This window comes from Dromiciops gliroides, chromosome 1 (assembly GCF_019393635.1).
Source record: "Dromiciops gliroides isolate mDroGli1 chromosome 1, mDroGli1.pri, whole genome shotgun sequence".
Taxonomy (NCBI): Eukaryota; Metazoa; Chordata; class Mammalia; order Microbiotheria; family Microbiotheriidae; genus Dromiciops; species Dromiciops gliroides.
Window position 1 is genome coordinate 666,488,296 of NC_057861.1, and position 19,405 is coordinate 666,507,700.

At 42.0% G+C, this 19,405-nt stretch overlaps 1 protein-coding gene across 3 annotated transcripts in view; it reads right to left on the reverse strand.

The window, feature by feature from the left end:
- Nucleotides 1–19,405, reverse strand: part of CARD19 (caspase recruitment domain family member 19) — a 55,998-nt gene that overhangs the window by 24,937 nt on the left and 11,656 nt on the right. The window contains exon 1 of one of the 3 annotated variants that reach the window (XM_043979293.1): nucleotides 18,925–19,055. The exons of the other annotated variants lie outside the window; for them this stretch is intronic. Within the exon in view, the coding sequence (XP_043835228.1) occupies nucleotides 18,925–18,931 (7 nt within the window). The 5' untranslated portion in view covers nucleotides 18,932–19,055. Of the gene's footprint in view, nucleotides 1–18,924; nucleotides 19,056–19,405 lie in introns of those variants that run through there. 3 annotated transcript variants of the gene reach the window in all.

Here is a 19,405-nt window from a genome sequence, read left to right on the forward strand (position 1 = left end):
CTTTAGGCAAGTCTTGTCCTCTCTCTGAACCTCAACTTGCCCATCTACAAAATGTGAGGGTTAGGGGGCAGCTAGGTGGTGCAGTGGATAGAGCACCAGCCCTGGAGTCAGGAGTACCTGAGTTCAAATCCGGTCTCAGACACTTAATACTTACTAGCTGTGTGACCCTGGGCAAGTCACTTAACCCTAATTGCCTCACCAAAAAAAAAAAAAAATGTGAGAGTTAGAATAATTTCAGAGGACTAATGATGAAAAATGCTACCTACCTCCTAACAAAGAAATGATGGACTGACAAGCAGGATGAGACACACATTTTTGGACTCGAGAATTTGTTTTGTTTGTTTATTTGTTAAGAGGAATTTGTTTTTCTTTGAGGGAAGGGTTGGAGAGGCAGGAAGGAAAAAATAAATGCTAACTATTGAGAAAAAAAATAAGAGGGGGGTTAGACTAGATGATATCTAAGGCCCCATCCAGCTCCACCATTCCATGGTCTTTGATTCCAAATAACCATCTGTTACCAGTTTGCTGAAGTTTCCAGTACTGAGCTTCTTACAATCCATGGCATCAGCTAAACTGGCCAGACACAAATTGCTTCCCAAACCCCCAAGTTCTAATGCTTTCAAATGAAGCACTTAACTGGGCTCCCAAGTCAATAACTTTGATCTGAGTATGCCATTCCATGGGGCTCTTCAATACTGAAAGCATCAATTATTTACCAAATGAGCTAGCCCTGTATTGCATCAGGAACATGCATCATGCCAAAGTTTCATCTAAATTTATTTCTGATTCCCAGAAAAAAGATCCCAGGAAGGTGCCCCCTAGGAGCCTCACAACACACTTGGATGCCTGCCACCGTTCAGGCGATCAATATGTCTGGATTTCTCCATCAGACCGGTTTAACTGTGCTTTACCCAACCTGTCCTTGCTGTCCTCTTTCACAGGGCTGAAGTGAAAAGAGTAGAAAGTTTAGACATCTGAACCCTAGTCCTGGCTCTGATGCTAACTATCTGAGTGACAATCGACAAGTTCCTGGCTATACCCCCCTCAATGCCCCCCTTCCCCAGACCTCATTTGCCCTATGTATCTATTTTTTTTTTTTGCTTTTGTGAGGCAATGAGGGTTAAGTGACTTGTCCAGGGTCACACAGCTAGTAAGTGTCAAGTGTCTGAGGTCGGCTTTGAACTCAGGTCCTCTTGAATCCAAGGTCAGTGCTTTATCCACTGTACCACCTAGCTGCCCCCTGCCCTATCTATATAATGAGGGGGGTGGACTAGCTGAACAACTAAGGTCCCTGCCAGCCCTAACATCCTCTGATTCTAGAGCCTGCCTGTAAAATGAGAATAAAGGAGTTAGAAGTTCATTTGGCTAATTAATATATGCAAAATTACCTGAGACCACTTCCCAGAACCTCCAGAAAAGTTTCAAATTGATTAAGCTTGAAGGCCCCTTCCAGCTCTGACATTCTGTGCCGTAAATTCCCTTTCTATTTCTGCTACAGGCATGTTCTATGATATCTCAGGTGGTTTTTGTTTTGTTTTGTTTTACCAATTCCTGTGCACTTCCTTTTGAGACTTCTCTTTCTAAGGTGTTGGTCTTAAATTGCCTATAGAGCTATAGCCTAAAGAGATCAAGCAGAATCCTGCTACCCCACATGTTCTAGGGGGAAGAGATAAACTCTGTAAGTGATGACAGCCTTTAAATTCAGGATTAAGGGTCTATAAAACTGTGTATACCATTTGACCCAGCAATACTACTACTAGGTGTGTAACTGAGATTAAAGAGATTAAAAAAGAGAGAGAGAACAAAAGGACTTACATATACCAAAATCCTTATAACAGTTCTTTTTGAGGTGGCAAAGAATTGGAAATTGAGGACACGTCCATCAATTGGGGAATGGCTGAACAAGTTCTGGTATATGATTGTGATGGAATGCTATTATGCTATAAGAAATTATGATTAGCCTAATTTCAGAAAAACCTGGGAAGACTTACATGAACTGATGCAAAGTGAAGTGAGCAGAACCAGGAGAACATTGTGCACAATAAGAGCACTACTGCACAAAGATCAACTGTGAACGACTTAGCTATATAAAGATCCAAGACAAATCTGAAGGACCTGTGATGAAAAATATTATCCACCTCCATAGAAAGAACTGATGGAATCTGAATGCAGATCAAAGCAAATTGTAGGGTGTTTCTTTTTTTAAACTTTCTTTATTTTTTTTCTTTTCTTTCCTTTTTTTCTTTTTTTGATCTGGGTTTTCTTTTACATGACTAACATGGAAATATGTTTTGCATGACTGTAAATATACCTTTGTCAAACTGCTTGCCTTCTCAATGAGGGGGGAGTCAAGGAAAACGGAAAGAATTTGGAATCCCAAATTATATAAAAAAAAAACAACCAAAGGTTAAAATTTGTTTTTACATGTAGTTGGGAAAATAAAATAATATTTTCTTTAAAATTCATGACTAAGAGATATAAATGATCAGTTCTGTCTCTTAGCTCTGTCACTAAAGGGTTCTTCTTCTACCCAAAAAACCAAAACTGTTTTAAAGCCAAGGTACAATGTTTTAAAACAGCATTAGTTTTATTGAAACAAGGCTAGAACAAATAGACCAAACAGGCCAGTGAGCCCCATTCAGAGCTGATGGTAAATGGTGTGGCAAGGACAGATAACAAAATGAGAAGATAACCTCAGTGGAATCAGGTTCCAAAAAAGGGATTGATGAGGCATTTTATATTTAGAGTTACTGTAAACAAGGGTGTGCTGGCTATAGGAAACATCACTCACCTCAATGCTTTGCAACCTTAGCACCATATAAATCTCAGTTATTGTGATTATTATGAACAATATGGTGCCATACTAAGGGCCCTGGAATGATAGTAAGATGACTTGGGATCTAGTCTCAACTCAGCCACTTCCTAGATTCCTGACCTTGAGCAAATTCTTTTCCTCCTTTTTTTTTAAAATCCCTTTCCTCTTAAATTATAAACACAGAAGGGCATAGCAGATAGAGAACAGGACACAGGGTCAAGAAGACTTGGATTTGAATCTCATCTCAGATACTTACTAGCTGTGTAATCTTGGGAACAATCACTTAACCTCTCTGAGCCTCAGCTTAAATAACAACAATAATAACAACAACAACTAGTATTTACAAAGCAGAAGTCAGCTAGGTGGCACAATGAAAGAGTACCAGAACTGGAGGAGTCAGGAAAACCTGAGTTCAAAACTTACTTCAAACAACTTACTAGCTCTGTGGCCCTGGGCAAGTCACTTAATCCTGTTTGCCCCAGTATGTTGCTCTTGTTGTTCAGTCATTTTCAGTCATGTCCCACTAGCAAAGATACTAGAGTGGTTTGCCATTTCCTTCTCCAGCAGATCTGATGGAGGAGGCTAAAAAGGGTTTGCAGACAACCCAAGAGCTCTAAAAGGGGCTAACAGATAATCTATCAACTGTAGCTAAAAGGGGCTAGCAGATTACCTAAACCTTGGGTTCTTATCAAAAGTACCTAAAAGGGTTAATGTAGAAACTAAGGTTTGTGTTCTTACCAACAGTACCATAACCAAGGGGATTCGAGTCCCTATCAAACGATACTATCAACAGAAGCTTAGACAGTAACCTGGGATAATTAACCATTAATATTCCTAGATGACAGGACACCTAGAAACCAGATCTTAAAGTAAAGAGATACCAAAAACAGAGAGACCCTCTGGCTCTGACAAGTCTAAGCATGTCTTTATGAACATGCGCAGAAAGGACCAAATGTGTCCTTAGGTTCACCTTATGACATGTAAACCTCAAAAAATACACCTTCAAGGAAAAAGGTACCTGCCTCAGGGTTGTCTTAGGATCCCAGGAAGTCCAAAATTAGGATAAAACCTCCCATGTACCTCCTTAAGGAGGAGATTAAGATAATGAAGAGATAACCTATTTTTTCTCACTATAAATATAACCATTTCCATCTCCCAAATTGAGACATCTATCTCCTTTGGGTGATTCTCCCTGTGGTCATCACAGTGTTTCAATAAAACTTAGGAAACTGAGTCACTGAGTCTTGTAATTCTTTTGGGATGCCTCACGATCAATTTGATCAATGAAATCCATTCCTCCTACTACATCAGATCTAGTGGATCCACGTTGTCAGGCAGTTCCCTAATCAGTAAAGTGAGCTGGAGAAGGAAATGGCAAACTACTCCAGTATCTTTGCCAAGAAAATCCTAAATAAGGCCATGAAGAGTTGGACGTGACTGAAAATGACTGAACAACAACAAAATTTACATAGCACTTTAAGGTTTGCAAAGTGCCTTACAAATATGATCTCATTTTGTCCTAGGAGGGAGATGATATGATTCCTATTTTACAGATGAGGAAAACTGGGGCAGGAGGATTAAGTAACCTGCCCAGGACTACACAGTAAGTGTGCCTGAGGTCAAATTTGAACTCCAGTCTTCCCTACTCCACCTCTAGTGCTTTATCCACTGGCCCATCTAGTTTCCTCACTAATAAAATGAGGGGGTTGGATTTGATGACCTCTACGGTCCCTTGTGACTATAAGCACATAATTTTATGATTCATTTCTGGGTCTCAATTTCCCCATCTTAGAACAGGGAATAGGAATGACGAGATGATCTCTAAAGTGCCCTCCATTTCTTATATTTTACTCGTTAATTCTATTTTCAGAATAAAGAATAACTAATGTTTTGGTACTGTCCTAAAAGAGGTGTGGATACAACCATGTTAAGAGCCCATGGGCAGCTAGATGGCACAGTGGATAAGGCACTGGCTCTAGATTCAGGAGTACCTGAGTTCAAATCTGGCCTCAGACACTTGACACTTACTAGTTGTGTGACCCTGGGCAAGTCACTTAACCCCCATTACCTCACACACACACACACACACACAAAAGAGCCCATCAGTGGGAGTGTGGGAGGGACCATGGGTCCCTCAGGAGCAAGGTGAAAGAAGTGGGTGAGGGGAAGAGTAAGTAAAGGATTCAGTGCTAAGTTTTTCTTGGAAGACTAGAATTCTTATAGATTTTATTTTTTGTCCTGCTGCTGCTGCTGCTGCTGTTCTACCCTTCAAACCGAACCTCCAAAGACCATGCCTAGGAGGAGTTAAGCTGCTCAACCATGAAATCCTCCCCTCCTACTTTTCAGCAGCTCTAATCATTAGGACATTTTCCTTATATTGAGCTAAATCTTCATCTCTACAATTTCTACCTACTGCTCCTAGTTTTGCCCTCTGGGGCCAAGGTCTGATTCCTCTTCTAGGAGACAGGTCTTAAAATTCTAGAAGGCAGCTGTCACATGCTCTAAAGTTTTCTCTTCTTGTACATCAACATTCTATGTTTATCTGTCAGATTTATGGACAGAGGAAGAATTTGGGACCAAAGAAGATATAGAGAGCAAAACAAAATGTAAAATAGATAATTTTGATTATATAAAATTAAAAAGTTTTTACACAAACAAAACTAATGTAACCAGGATTATAAGGGAAGCAGAAAACTGGGAAAGAATTTTTGAAACAAATATCTCTAATAAAGGCCTCATTTCTCAATTATATAGAGAACTGAATCAAATTTATAAAAATACAAGTCATGGGGCGGTTAGGTAGCACAGTGGATAAAGCACAGGCCCTGGATTCAGGAGTACCTGAGTTCAAATCTGGCCTCAGACACTTGACACTTACTAGCTGTGTGACCCTGGGCAAGTCACTTAACCCCCATTGCCCCACAAAAAAAAAATTAATTAATTACAAATACAAGTCATTCCCCAATTGATAAATGGTCAAAGGATCTGAACAAGCAGTTTTCAGACAAAGAAATCAAAGTTATCTAAAATCATATGAAACAATGCTCTAGATCACTATTGATCAGAGAAATGCAACTCTAAGGTATTAGCTCAACATTCCAAATTCTTTTTGGGGGGGGGGGCAATGAGGGTTAAGTGACTTGTCCAGGGTCACCAAATTCTTTTAATTGATCTCTAAACAACACTGTCTCATCTGGTTTAGCCACTGTCTCTAGGGAGGTTATAAATAATATGAAGAAAGAGTCATGTTCACTTTTCTTTGTATTCCACTATATGGCTTTTTTTGTATTTGTTTTGTTTGTTTGTTTGTTTGTTGTTGTTTTTTTGGTGGGGCAACGAGGGCTAAGTGACTTGCCCAGGGTCACACAGCTAGTATGTGTCAAGTGTCTGAGGCCGGATTTGAACTCAGGTCCTCCTGAATCCAGGGCCAGTACTTTATCCACTGTGCTACCTAGCTGCCCTGCCCCATATGGCTTTTTAAATTAAATTTTATTTCTTTCAATTAACAAGTATTTTTTTCTCTCCCTCTCATCTACTGCCACTGAAGGGGGGGGAAAAGGAAACAAAATCCTTGTAACAAATATGCACAACCAAGCTAAACAAATTGCCAAATTGGCCATGCCCAAAGACGTGTGTCTCTTTGTGCATATTTGTTCATATTTACTCCTTGCACCTCTGAGGAGGTCCACCATATGGTACCCTGAATTGAGAAGTAGCATACTTATGATTTGGTATGGTAGAAAGTACAATGAACTGGAAGTAGAAGCCCAGAGTTCCAGTTCCAGCCATGCCACTGACAATGACTTTGGTCAAATCTTTTCCCTTTAGGAACCTCAGATTTCTCTATTGTAAAATAAGGGCACTGGGTTACATGGTTCTTTCTAATAATCAAGTTCAAGATTCTCTGCTATTCTCATTATAGACTATAGACCCACTTCCACAATAACAGATACTCTGAACTGTATCACTTGAAGGGAGGATGCATTACACATACTTTTTTTTTTTTTTTTTGGCTGGGCAATGAGGGTTAGGTGACTTGCCCAGGGTCACACAGCTAGTAAGTGTCAAGTGTCTGAGGCTGGATTTGAACTCTGGTCCTCCTGAATCCAAGGCCAGTGCTTTATCCACTGCGCCACCTAGCTGCCCTACACCTACTTCTCCATACTTTTTTTGTCCAGTTACAACTGAAAACGGACAAACACACACATCTGGAAGGTGCTGGCTGGGACTAAAGGCATGCCTCTGGCCATAAATAGAGAAAAGCTAACGTGGCCATGTGAACCTGATCACATGATCTCACCTGTGAAAAGAGTACTGGATTTGAAGTTAAAAGATGGTTCAAATCCCAGCTCTTATTACTCCTCTTTTGACTGTGGGCAAGTTTCTTAACTTCTTTGAGACACAGTTTCTTCATCTGTGCAATGAGAGGAATGGTACTAGGTGACCTTTAAAGTCCCTATCAACTCTAAATCCTATGATCCTTCGAATCATCAAGCCTAGCGGTCTTATTGACTTCACTGAGTGTCCTGCCACTCAATACCACTGAATGAAAGGCCAAGTTTCTGACTCCATCTCATTTTCTGCATACTTGATGAATCAATTTTTCTCTTGTGGAGAAAAACAACTGGCTAATAGAAACAGTTAATTGTGCAACCTCCCTCCAAGAAAGTTTGTGGGAAGGCATAGGAATTTAGATTAGGTCAGCAGGTGTATGGCCTAAATTTTCTGCCAAACTCTGAGAGTCACATGCTCTACCAAGTTACCTGGCTTTAGAATGAAAGAACCACACTCTAGTCCATTCAACATCACCACTCTGGCTGGCAACCAGAGCATATGCAGTAGCTTTTCTTTTCTTTCTTCTTAAAATTTTTTGGGGTCTTTTTGGTGAGGCAATTGGGGTTGTGACTTGCCCAGGGTCACACAGCTAGTAAGTGTCAAGTGTCTGAGGTTGAATTTGAACTCAGGTCTTCCTGACTCCAGGGCTGGTGCTCTATCCACTGTGCCACTTAGCTGTTCTTTCTTTTCTTTCTTTTTTTTTTTTTTTAGTGAGGCAATTGGGGTTAAGTGACATACCCAGGGTCACACAGCTAGTGTTAAGTGTCTGAGGCCAGATTTGAACTCAGGTACTCCCGACTCCTGGGCTGGTGCTCTATCCGCTGCTCCTTCTTTTCTTTCTTTTTAAGTTTCTTTTCTTATATTCTGAACTTAAAAAGCAAATAAAGTGAGTGTTTTCATATACAAAGTAAAGTGGAAAAAAAGGGTAACATGTGAAGTTGTAAATCTCTATTACCTAGGGGCAGCTAGGTGGTGCAATAGATAGAACACCGGCTCTGGAGTCAGGAGGACCTGAGTTCAAATCCGGCCTCAGACACTTGACACTTACTAGCTGTGTGACCCTGGGCAAGTCACTTAACCCTCATTGCCTTGCAAAAAAACAAAAAAACAAAACAAAAAAATCTCTATTACCTGCAACTTGTTTTTCCCTTTAAGTATACAATAAATCCAACATGTAACTTTCAAAGCTGTCATGATAGTCTGTGTCTCCTTCCATTCTGTTCTGTGCATTTAAAAATACTTCAATTACCCTCTTTTCTTTTTCTTTGTGGAACCCTATTGTTAGGCCATCTCTTCCTTCCACCTCTCCCCTCTCCCTCTGCCCACCCCAATAGAAAAAATAAAAAACCCTTATAATAAATATGCATAGTCAAGCAAAGCTCATTCCCATATCATCATATCCATAAACTAGTCTTGGTTGGTCACTGATCAGAGCTCTTAAATACTTCCAAGTTATCTGTATTTAAATGTTATTAATGTATAAATTGTTTTCCTGGCTCTGCTCATTTCACCCTTCATCAGCTCATACAATCCCAGGTTTCTCTAAAGCCATTTCTCTTGTCATTTTTTCCAGCACGATCATTTTATATTTGTACACCATAATTTGTTCTGCCATCCCCCCATTTGATGGGCATCCTCTTAGTTTTCAGTTCTTCAATAGAATGTTTTTGTACATGTGTGTCCTTTTTGTCTTTCTTTAATTGTCTTAGGGTATAAACTTAGTAAAAATATAGCTTTTTGATGGGAGCTACTCTTGAAAGAAGAAAGGTAGCAGCCACAGCCAGCTGCCCAAATGCTGAGGAAGCAGTAATTCTAGAAGTAGTGTTAGATGCATAAGAAATAAGACATGTAATAAGCATCCAAAACAACTTCCTTGCATTTGGATACATTTATGCCATGTCAAATGGGTGGAGAAAAACTGTTAAACCAGTGGACTAAGGGGCAGAGCATGACAAATGGTTTTGCATACAGGTGCCAACCTTACGATCCAATGTGTCCAATGAATGTTTTGGTTTTCAAGAAATGAAAAAGAAAAGGCAAATTAAAAACAACCAACAAGCAACATATTCCCAAAGTGCATAAGTGCTGGGCTCTAGAAAGAGACACAAATTAGGGTCACTAAGAGCAAATTCCTGGTGGCCTCTCCAGTCCAGTCTAGTGCCTGCAGGGCACCCAACTGGAACAAAGATGTATATGATAGGTATGGTATTGTTGAGCCCTCAGGTAGGAGCCCACTCCTGCCTACCTTTACTTTCTTATCTGGGGCCCCAGTTTCCTTTCAAGGTATCATGATGGTAAAAACATGTACACAAATGAATAGAAAATATGGTAGACATGAGAATGTGATTCCAAGTAAGAAGGCACTAAAAAAAATTAGCAAGTCTAAGATCATAGATCTAGAGTTGAAAGGAATGTCAGAGACCATCTAGTCCAACCTCCCCCCAGCCCCACCATTTTATAGATGTGTGACTTGTCCAAGGTCACATAGGGAATAAGTATCAGAGATGGGATATGAACCCACATCCTCTGAATCCAAACTTAGTGTTCTTTCCACTTGTACCCTGCTGCCTGCCGCAATGAAATGACTAGGTGTCACCCAGGCTTTATGAAGCCCAGTCAGTGGTAGGGCTCCTCCACCCAGAACCAAGCCTATTATTATTTGATTTCAGCTTCCAAGGACAGTGATACCAGCTCACCAAAGGGAGTGATCCTCTATCTCCTGACAGTTTAAGATTATCCTAGGAAGAGTTCCGAGTCAGTTCAGCCACATTAGCTCATTCCTCTGGAAGGCAACCATCCTGACTGACTGGTCCTCTCAGTGTTTTGGAGGGCAGTTCTTCAACGATGAGTTCTGGAAGAGCCCCTTCCCTGCTACCCTCAAATCCAGCTCTGTTGGGTCTTTTTATTCCTTGGCGGATCTTCTGTGTTCCAGATTAATGGGATTTTTTTTTTTTTTTGCTTCTGTCCTAGTTCTCTTCTCTGAATCTTGTTAGAAGCTTCAAGGAGAAGCTAAGAGAATCAGTTCTCTACAGGTTTAACTCCAGATTCTAGAGGCATTTGTTGTGAGTATGCAGTGGAAGCAGTCATCAAAAGAGGCTATTTCTTCACGCTAATCCACTCCTTTCAAAAATCTTCTAAGGAGAAGAGGTTGGTGGCAATTTACATAAATGCTCTTACTAACCCCTTCCATAGGGCAAACCCCAGCCCCCCTCCCATACTAATGCCCCGAGTCACTTTGTATTTATTTTTCTGTATTTTGAATTTGCCTAAGTGGGTACATGTTGTTTTCTCCAATAGAATATAAACCCCTTGAGGGCAGGGGATGTTTCATTTTTGTTTCCTCAGCTCCAAGCACAGTGCCCAGCATACTGCTTAGTAAGTAGTTGTTAACTGACTTGTTTTTTCTTTGTTGTTGTTGTTGTTTTCAGGGAAATGAGGGTTAAGGGACTTGCCCAGGGTCACACAGCTAGTAAATGTCAAGTGTCTGAGGCTGGATTTGAACTCAGGTCTTCCTGAATCCAGGGTCGGTGCTTTATCCACTGCGCCATCTAGTAGCCCCCGATTGACTTGTTTTTCATAGTTCTTTGGTTTACATCCTCTCTGATACAACTCCCATACAACTGCCAAATGGATATTCCTAAAACACAGGTCTCACCATAAAATCCTTCCGCTTGAGAAGTTCCTCTGGCTCCCTATTGCCTCTAGGGCAAAAATATAAATTCCTTTCTTTGGGATTTAAAGCCTTTTACAACCCATCCCCAGCCTATATTTCCAGGCAAATTACATGTTATTTCCCTTTACAAATTCTATGTTCCAATCAAACTGGCCTATGTGTTTTTCCTACCATACAACAGGGGTTTCAAACTCAAATGAAAACAGATCCCTGCAGACCACATACTGACCTAGAAAACCACAAACTAACATTATCTATGTTCTATTGTATTTTTATTTTGTTAAACATTTCCCAATTACACCTTCATCTGGTTCCTGCCATACTCACTCAGGAGTGTTGCAGTCTGCAGGTCTGTAGTTTGACACCCTCTGCTGCAATATTCTATAGGCTGTCTCCATGCCTTCCAACAGGCTGGGCTTTCATCCTTGGAAAGTTCTCTCTCACCCCTACTACTTAGAAACCCTCCAAGGCTCAGCTCAAGTACCAGTGCCTTCAAGAGACCTTTCCTCATTCCCCCAATTGTTTGTTGTTCCCTCTTTCCCCCATTAAAAAATCACTCTATTTATTTTATACCTATTCCATATTTCCTTATTTGTAAACATGTTATATCCCCTCAATAGAATGTAAGCTCCTTGAGGGCAGAAATGTCTTACTTTTAAAATTTATATCCCCAGTGCCTGGAGCACAATGCCTAGAACTGCAAACTTCTGTGGAATTAGTTCCCCCAAATATGCTGTTGAATGTCATTTTAATAACCTGTGTTATTTAAGATGCCACAGAAATTTTGCCTAGTGGAAACCTTGGTTTGACTCCTACTTCTACCACTGTATGGTCTTGAGTCTTTTTGCATCTCTAAGGTCTAGTATCTTCATCAGTAAGATGGAAATAGTTGTACATGCACTACTGAACTCACAGGGTTGTTGTGGGGATCACATGAGACCAAGCATGCAGAGTGCTTTGTAAACACTAATGCACTAGGTAAAGGCCAGCTCTTAATAATAATGATATCGATCTTAATTAATATTGGCAACAGCTATATAAATAATTAATATAGCTATCAATCCAATTAATAATTAATATAACAATCATATCAATACTATCAATGATGATTATTTAATTATCATTGAGGTACCTATAAATTGCAGAATGATCCAACACGTTCTAGTATAGGAATGTGACGGAATACAGAATGCTGTGAGAAATGATGAAAGGATGGTTTCAGAGAAAACTGGAAAGACTTGTATGAACTGAAGCAGAGTGTAGTGACTAGAACCAGAAGAACAATGTATATTGCATACTTATAAAGACTAGCCATTTTGAAAGACTTGAGAATTCTGATCAACACCTAAAAATTCCAGTGGGCTGATGATGATGCTTGCTACCCACTTCTTTAAAGAGAAGTGATGGTGCAGAATGTAAGAGAGAGAGAGAGAGAGAGAGAGAGAGAGATGATAGACATAGATACACATGCATGCATATACATATAAACATATTTTAAGTCATGGCCAATGTGAGAATTTGTTTTTTGCTTGACTATGAATATTCATTACAAGGGTTTGATTTAGTTTTGGAGGGGAGAAATGGATCTTAGTTGTAAAAAAGTAAAGTAAAATTTTAAAAAGAAACAAAAATAAATTATTGTGAATGTTATTGTTATTTTTCTGGACCTATGTTTTTTATCATGTGTGGAACTCATGTTGAGGAAATACCTTCTATCAATGTAGATCTCTAACTGTTTTGCAACTTATGGTCTCAATGAGCCACCCGGGCCCCAAGAGTTTAAGTGATTTGCCCAGGACCCCATGATCACTAAATGCGAGAAGTGGTACTTGAACTTAGTTCTTCCTGAGTCAGAAGTTGGCACGCTATCCATTAAGATATGCTAATTCTAAAAATAATATTAATAGTGAAATGACTCAGTTGGTCTACATGACCTATAAGGTTCCTTCCAGGTCAGACATTTTATGAGACTCTGAAATAATTAGGTACAAACTCAGGGCAACGATAGCCTGTGGCCACTCCAGTAAATGCATTTGCTTTGAAGTAATGACACCATTCAAAATTTCCTCTGGGTTCCAATGCAAGGACCCACAGACTGGATCCTAGATTATAGGCTTTGCTTGTTGGGGGCTGGAGGGGAGGAGAGGCCCTGCCCATGGCAGGTATTGTGTGGATGAGAGGACAACAGTAACAGAGAAGGAGGGAAGAACATTGGGCAATGCTCTAAAATACCTGTTTTGAGAATGTCCTTGTTCAAACGGAAAAACAGCAACACTAAAGCATCTTCACAAGCCAAAGTCTACTATCTACTACCACGTGGGATGTAGAATCTTAGAATATCAAAGCTGGAAGGCAGCCCAGAGTTTCATGTACTACAGCCCCTAACTGAGCAGGAAACCTCCATATAATATCACTTAACAAGTGGCTACCCAGGTCCTGCTTGCACACCTCTAGGAACAGAGAACTCAAAACCTTATCAGGTAGCCCATTCTACTTTTAGACAGACCTAAATGTTCTGAGAGGCAGCACGGTATAGTGGATGGCACAGTAGCCAGTCAGACACGAGTTCAAATCTTGTCTCAGATACTTACTAGCTTATTAAGTTACAGGAACCCTATTTGCCTCAGTTTCCTCATCTGTCAAACGAGCTGGAGAAGGAAATGGCAAAGCATTCTAGTATCTTTGCCAAGAAAACCCCAATCAGGATCACAAAGAGATGGACACGACTAAACAACAAATGGTATAGTGGAAGGGAACCTAGTCTTGAAGCCGAGAAGATCTGGGTTCAAATTTAACTTCTGACACATACTAGGTATGGGCGTGAGGCTGGCCAAGTTGCCTCACATCTCAGTGCTCTAGGCAATTTTCTAAGTCTGTTAACTGCAGAGAGTGCTCAACTGCAGTGGTAGAGAAGTTCCCCTCCTCTTGTATCTATAAAGTTGATCACTGGAATTCAAGGATAAGACTTCTCTTTTAACCCTACTAAATGTCCCCTTACTTAAATTTCACCTCACATTCTGGTCTGTAGAAATTTTGTGGGATCCTGACTGTCATCCGACATGTTGATAGATACCTTTCCAAGTTTTGTGTCACTGGCAAATTTGCTAAGTAAACTTCTTGTGCTTTTATTTAAGCCATAGATTAAAAAAAATATTAAATGGCTCAAGACCAACCCACAAATCCTTGTAGCTTTCCATTGGAGACCTCTCTCCAAGCTGACTTTCCGGATTATTAGTTGGTAATTACATAGCACTTTAAGATTTGCAAAATCTTCTTTGTATATTATCTCATCTGTACTCAGCACTTTAAGGTTTACAACATTTTCTGTGTATATTATCTCACAGCAACCCCGTGCAATAGGTACGACCCGCATCATTACCCTCATTTTACAGATGAGGAACTGAATTTCAAAGAAGTTAAGTGATTTGTGCATGGTCACACAATCATTAAGTATCAGAGATATAATTTGACCATTTGTCTTCTTGACTCCAGGTTCATTATGGCGTCTCCCTCAGGACTGAGGGCCCCCTGACCTGGAATATTCATCCTTCCTAGAGGCCTTCTCACCCTGAATTGTCCTCTACCATGCTGGCCCCATCCTATTTCCTTCCTTTTGGGAAAGGGCTCAGACCTGACAACCTTTATTCTCCTCCTGGTCATGTGTCTGCCTTTTTGGACTTTAATACCATACTTTAATACACCCCCCCACCTCCATTTTGAATGTTATCTTTCCTCATTAGAATGAAAACTTCTGGGGGCAGCTAGGTGGCACAGTGGATAAAGCACCGGCCCTGGATTCAGGAGGACCTGAGTTCAAATCCAGCCTCAGACACTTGATACTTACTAGCTGTGTGACCCTAGACAAGTCACTTATCCCTCATTGCCCCACAAAACAAACAAACAAAAAGAATGAAAACTCCTTGAGGGCAGGTACTGTCTTTTTAATTTTTTTCCTTTTTGGCTTGTATCTGTATCTCCAGTGCCTACCACAGGGTAAGTAACTTGTAACCTGCTTGCCATCATTCCACTATACCAATGCACCTGACCATTCAACCAATTTGGAATCCATCTATCTATCCTATTACCTAAACTACATCTTCCCATCTTATCCACAAAGATACCTCCTCCAACCTTATAGTACAGTAGAGTCCTAGAAGTTAGGAAGACCGGAGTTCAAATGCAACCCCAGATACATATTCATTTTGTGACCTTAGATAAGTTACTTCATCTAGCTGCCTCAGTTTCCCCATCAGTAAAATGGGGAAGATAATAGCACCTAGTTCCCAGGGTCGTTGTGAGGATAAAAATGAGATAGTATTTGTAAAGTGTTTTGCAAATCTTAAAGCTCCATATAAATACTAGCTATTATTATTTTTATTACCTTGTATCATTTTCTTCATATACATGTTACAGTTCAAGTGCTGAGACTGTATGGCTTTTCCTCTTTGTATTCCTGTGACAACACAAGACTACACATGGCTGATGCTCAGCAATAGCTGTTGAATTGAAGAGCAGAGCTGAGAGTTCTGAAAGTCTTTCTGGGCTCCTAAGAAGCCCGTACTTCATGTACTACACCTAGCAGAACATACACCTAGTAGAACCCCAGACTCCCAGTGCTGGAAGGAACCTTAAAGTCCAACCTCCTCATTTTACAGATGAACAAACAATGTTGGCAAAGGTCCATTGAGGGGTCTTGACCAAGGTTCTAGAGTGACTCAGTGACTAGCACCTAGGCTTCCTGCTCTTACCAGTATATTACCATGCCTTCAATTGGCAGGTATGATTTTGATTTGGAAAAAAAAAAATGGGAGGAAAGAAAACAGGTCAAGAAACATAAATACCCATATCCTTCGGGGAGGGATGAGAGAAGGAGAAGTAACATGATATATTGCCAATATCATGTGTAAATGTTAAAGTATTTTTTCTCGAACATCATTAATACAGAAGATGCTGACTGAGGGCCTAGCTAACCTGCTTCCCTATGGGTGTCGATCAAGAACAGCTTTCTCAGAGATCTCTGGAGGCAGCCAATTAAGCTCTGGCCACAGGAATCCCAAACCTGATGTCTCAGCAGGAAAGGCAATCTAGCAGTTAACTCTATCTTTACACCCGAGATACTTAATACCAATCTAAGATCCCACACACCATTAGCTGTAGGGCTCTATTAAGAAAGAAAAAACAAAAAGCAACTAATGGAACAAATTGTTTAGCTTTCCTAACCTTGGAGCTGGGAAAGTTGGGTTCAAATCCCACCTGTATTATGTGACCATGAGCAAATAAATTAACTCCTCAGAGCCCCAGTTTCTTCTGGGTTTGGGGTGAACAAGTTGCAAATCTGAGTTGTTGTTATTAATATTACCAGTACACAGGGGCAGCTAGGTGTCGCAGTGGATAGAGCACCGGCCCTGGATTCAGGAGGACCTGAGTTCAAATCCGGCCTCAGACACTTAACATTTACTAGCTGTGTGACCCTGGGCAAGTCACTTAACCCCAATTGCCTCACTTAAATATATATATATATATATTACCAGTACACAAAAGCATTTCCTTTTCTGGGCTCAAGTTCACGATAAAATAACTCTTAGATACAACCACCGGTCAAGGGAAGCCTTACAGTGAAAGCCTCTCCAGCAGACGGCTAACAGCAATGACGATAATAGCTGAGTTGGACTTGGCAGGAACCAACTCACTCATATCTAAATTCAACAACACTCCTGGGTATTTGATGCATGTTGCCTTAAACATGCTTTGACAACTGGAATATCAGAGCTTGGAAGTCACCTGGTTTTCTCCATCTTTGTAATCTGATTCTGCCTGTCAGTAACATGGGGGAGGGTGGAGTTTCAGCACTACAAGCTAAGTGTGAATACTGCAAGCTGTGATCATCATGCATGAGCCTGGGCAAGAGCTTCCTGTCCACTTTTTTTTTTTCTCTACACTTCATCCCCACCATCCCAGGATGGAAACACAAGAAGGCAGAAGCCATGGTGGCTAGCATGAGTAACAATGAATAGATTCCCCCTCGGACGAAGGATGGGATCCTTGCAGTTTCAAGAGATGCTCCCTACCTTTCCCCACAAGGGGGAAGTCCCAATCCCAACCGCCGGCAGTACAAAGATTGCTGGGGCAGTTATTCTCCTTATCGGTTGAAGGATATCATCCAAAGTAAAAGATTTTGTGTCTGTCTTAGAAAGGTTGCATTATTTACACTGGAGTCCTATTTTTATGGCTAAAAAATAGCCAAGGCTGGAGCTGGGGACAGAACAATGGTTTTAAAAACCAGAAAACCTGGGTTTCAATTCTCAACTCTCCCATTTAAGAGCCTTATGATTTTCATCAAATCACTTCAATTTTCTGAGGCTGTCTGTTCCTCATTAAGATGAGACTAGTAGGACTTACACTGCCCCATCTCCAGTAGGTAGAAGGGCCAAGGGGGAGGGAAAAGACCAACCAAAGATTTCAATCCTGGGTAACTGGGAGAACGGTGATGCTACAGGTGATTCCATCAAGATAGCATGGTTGTAGTTAACATAACACTGCATTTGGAGGTAGGGAACCTGTGTTCAAATCTCAATTCTATGTAACTCTGGGCAAAGACATGGTCTCTAGGCTTCAGTTTCCTTATTTGTAAAATGTTAGGGTTGAACCAGATGATCTCTAGGGTATCTTATAGACCAGAGTTGTGGAATCCATGGGTAGATTTCAGGGAGTTCACAATCTTGGAGGGGAAAATAAATGTTCATTTCTAATATTATAATTATAATTGTTCATTTGTAATCCTATATATTTAATTTATGCACTTTAAAACATTATTCTTGGGGGTGGCTAGGTGGCGCAGTGGATAAAGCACCGGCCCTGGATTCAGGAGGACCTGAGTTCAAATCCAGCCTCAGACACTTGACATGTACTAGCTGTGTGACTCTGGGCAAGTCACTTAACCCCCATTGCCCCGCAAAAACAAACAAACAAACAAAAAACCCAAACATTATTCTTAGTAGTCCAGAGACTTCGTCAGACTCCCAAAGGGGTCCATGGTATACAGAGACAGAGAGAAACCTTGCAGTAGATCTATGATCAAGGGAGATTGTGTATATATACCTTGTAAACCTTTGAGCTCTATTTACAAGCAGCCCAATAGATATGTACACTTGCACACATACCCCATACCAGCTTACACTTACTGTACTCTAATAACTCTCCCCAAACTTTGCAGCCAACAAGTTTCTTCCCAGAAGAATGCAAAAGTCAGCTTTCTGTTACTTGGGGCTAGAGGTATTGAGTTTCTAAGCTTACACTTTGGGACCCGAGAGAGCAAGGCCGATTATTCTCTCTAGGTGAGAAAGAGAGAGAGGAGTCCTACAGTTTACTCGACTGGACTAATATCCCCAGGAACAAAAGTTATGGTCACTTGTTTGACAACTGAGAGCCATCGATTTTCACAAATGTTTACTTTAAGTAATAGCCAAGGGAAAACCCTGACGCCTGCAGTGAGTCAGACCAATTCTCCTTTTCCGGATACAGTTGTCTGTTCCTGTTGGCAGAGGGATTCTCGAGAAAACCCGAGGCCAGTACCAAAGATGCGCCTGGGCTCTATGCCCAGCCCAAGCCCGATTGGCCAGATCGAAAACTCCAAGCTGGCCCCGACCACTGAAAACATCTCTTGGGTCACTGTGGGCCACTGATGGGCGACGCCCACCCCTAGACAGAACACACCGCCCCTGTTCCGTGGACTGCTGGGGGTAGGAAAGGAGGTGGCTGTGCTCTCAGTCTCACCCCCACTGATTGCCCCCTCCTCTCCCCGAAGTGGCGCTCTCAGCCCCCTTCTCCCCCCAACACAACCGCCCAGCCTTCCCCGGGGGCCCTTAGCGGACACGGACAAACAAACCCCGCCGCACGCACGGCCAGGCGCGCGCACTGCTGCGGGATACTAAGGCTACTGTCCCTTCTCTTTCTCCCTGTCCCGATCCCCAGGCCCTGGGGGGCTCTGCCAGGGCAGGCCTGGGACCCCCTGATGCGGGCCCAGCCCCTGCCTGTGCTCCCCGGGCTGGGCCGGAGAGGAGACCTCCAGCAGGGTCGTTGAGTCCGAGAAGGCTGCACTGACCTGACATGGTGACGGTGACCGCAGCGACAGCGGCTCAGGAGCCGGACAGGGCCGGCCCTGCAGACAGACTTTCCTGTCTGTGTCCGGGCCCGGGCTTCCCAGTATGGGCAGGGCGGGGCCCGGCTGGGGCAGCGCAATCCCCGCCCCCGGCTCCGCCCCCGCCTCCCCCGCTCCCGCCCCGTCTGGCCTCAGATTACCACCTCGGACCTCTACTTCCCGGGATCTTGCTCTCCACTCCGCTCCCCCTCCCCAGGACCTGGCCGCCCTCTGCTTCCCTTCTCTGAAATCCTGCCCTCCGACCTTTAGCCCGGCCCCCTTCTCCGTCCAATCCCTAACCCCCCAATTTGGGTACTCAACCTCCAACCCTTCCCAGACCAGCATCAACCGGACTGCTGGAAGCCTTCTCCTTTTCCAGCCCCGCTTCCCTGTCCCGCCAAGCCGACTCTCTCTTCCCGTACACAGTCTTTCCCATCTTAGTGCA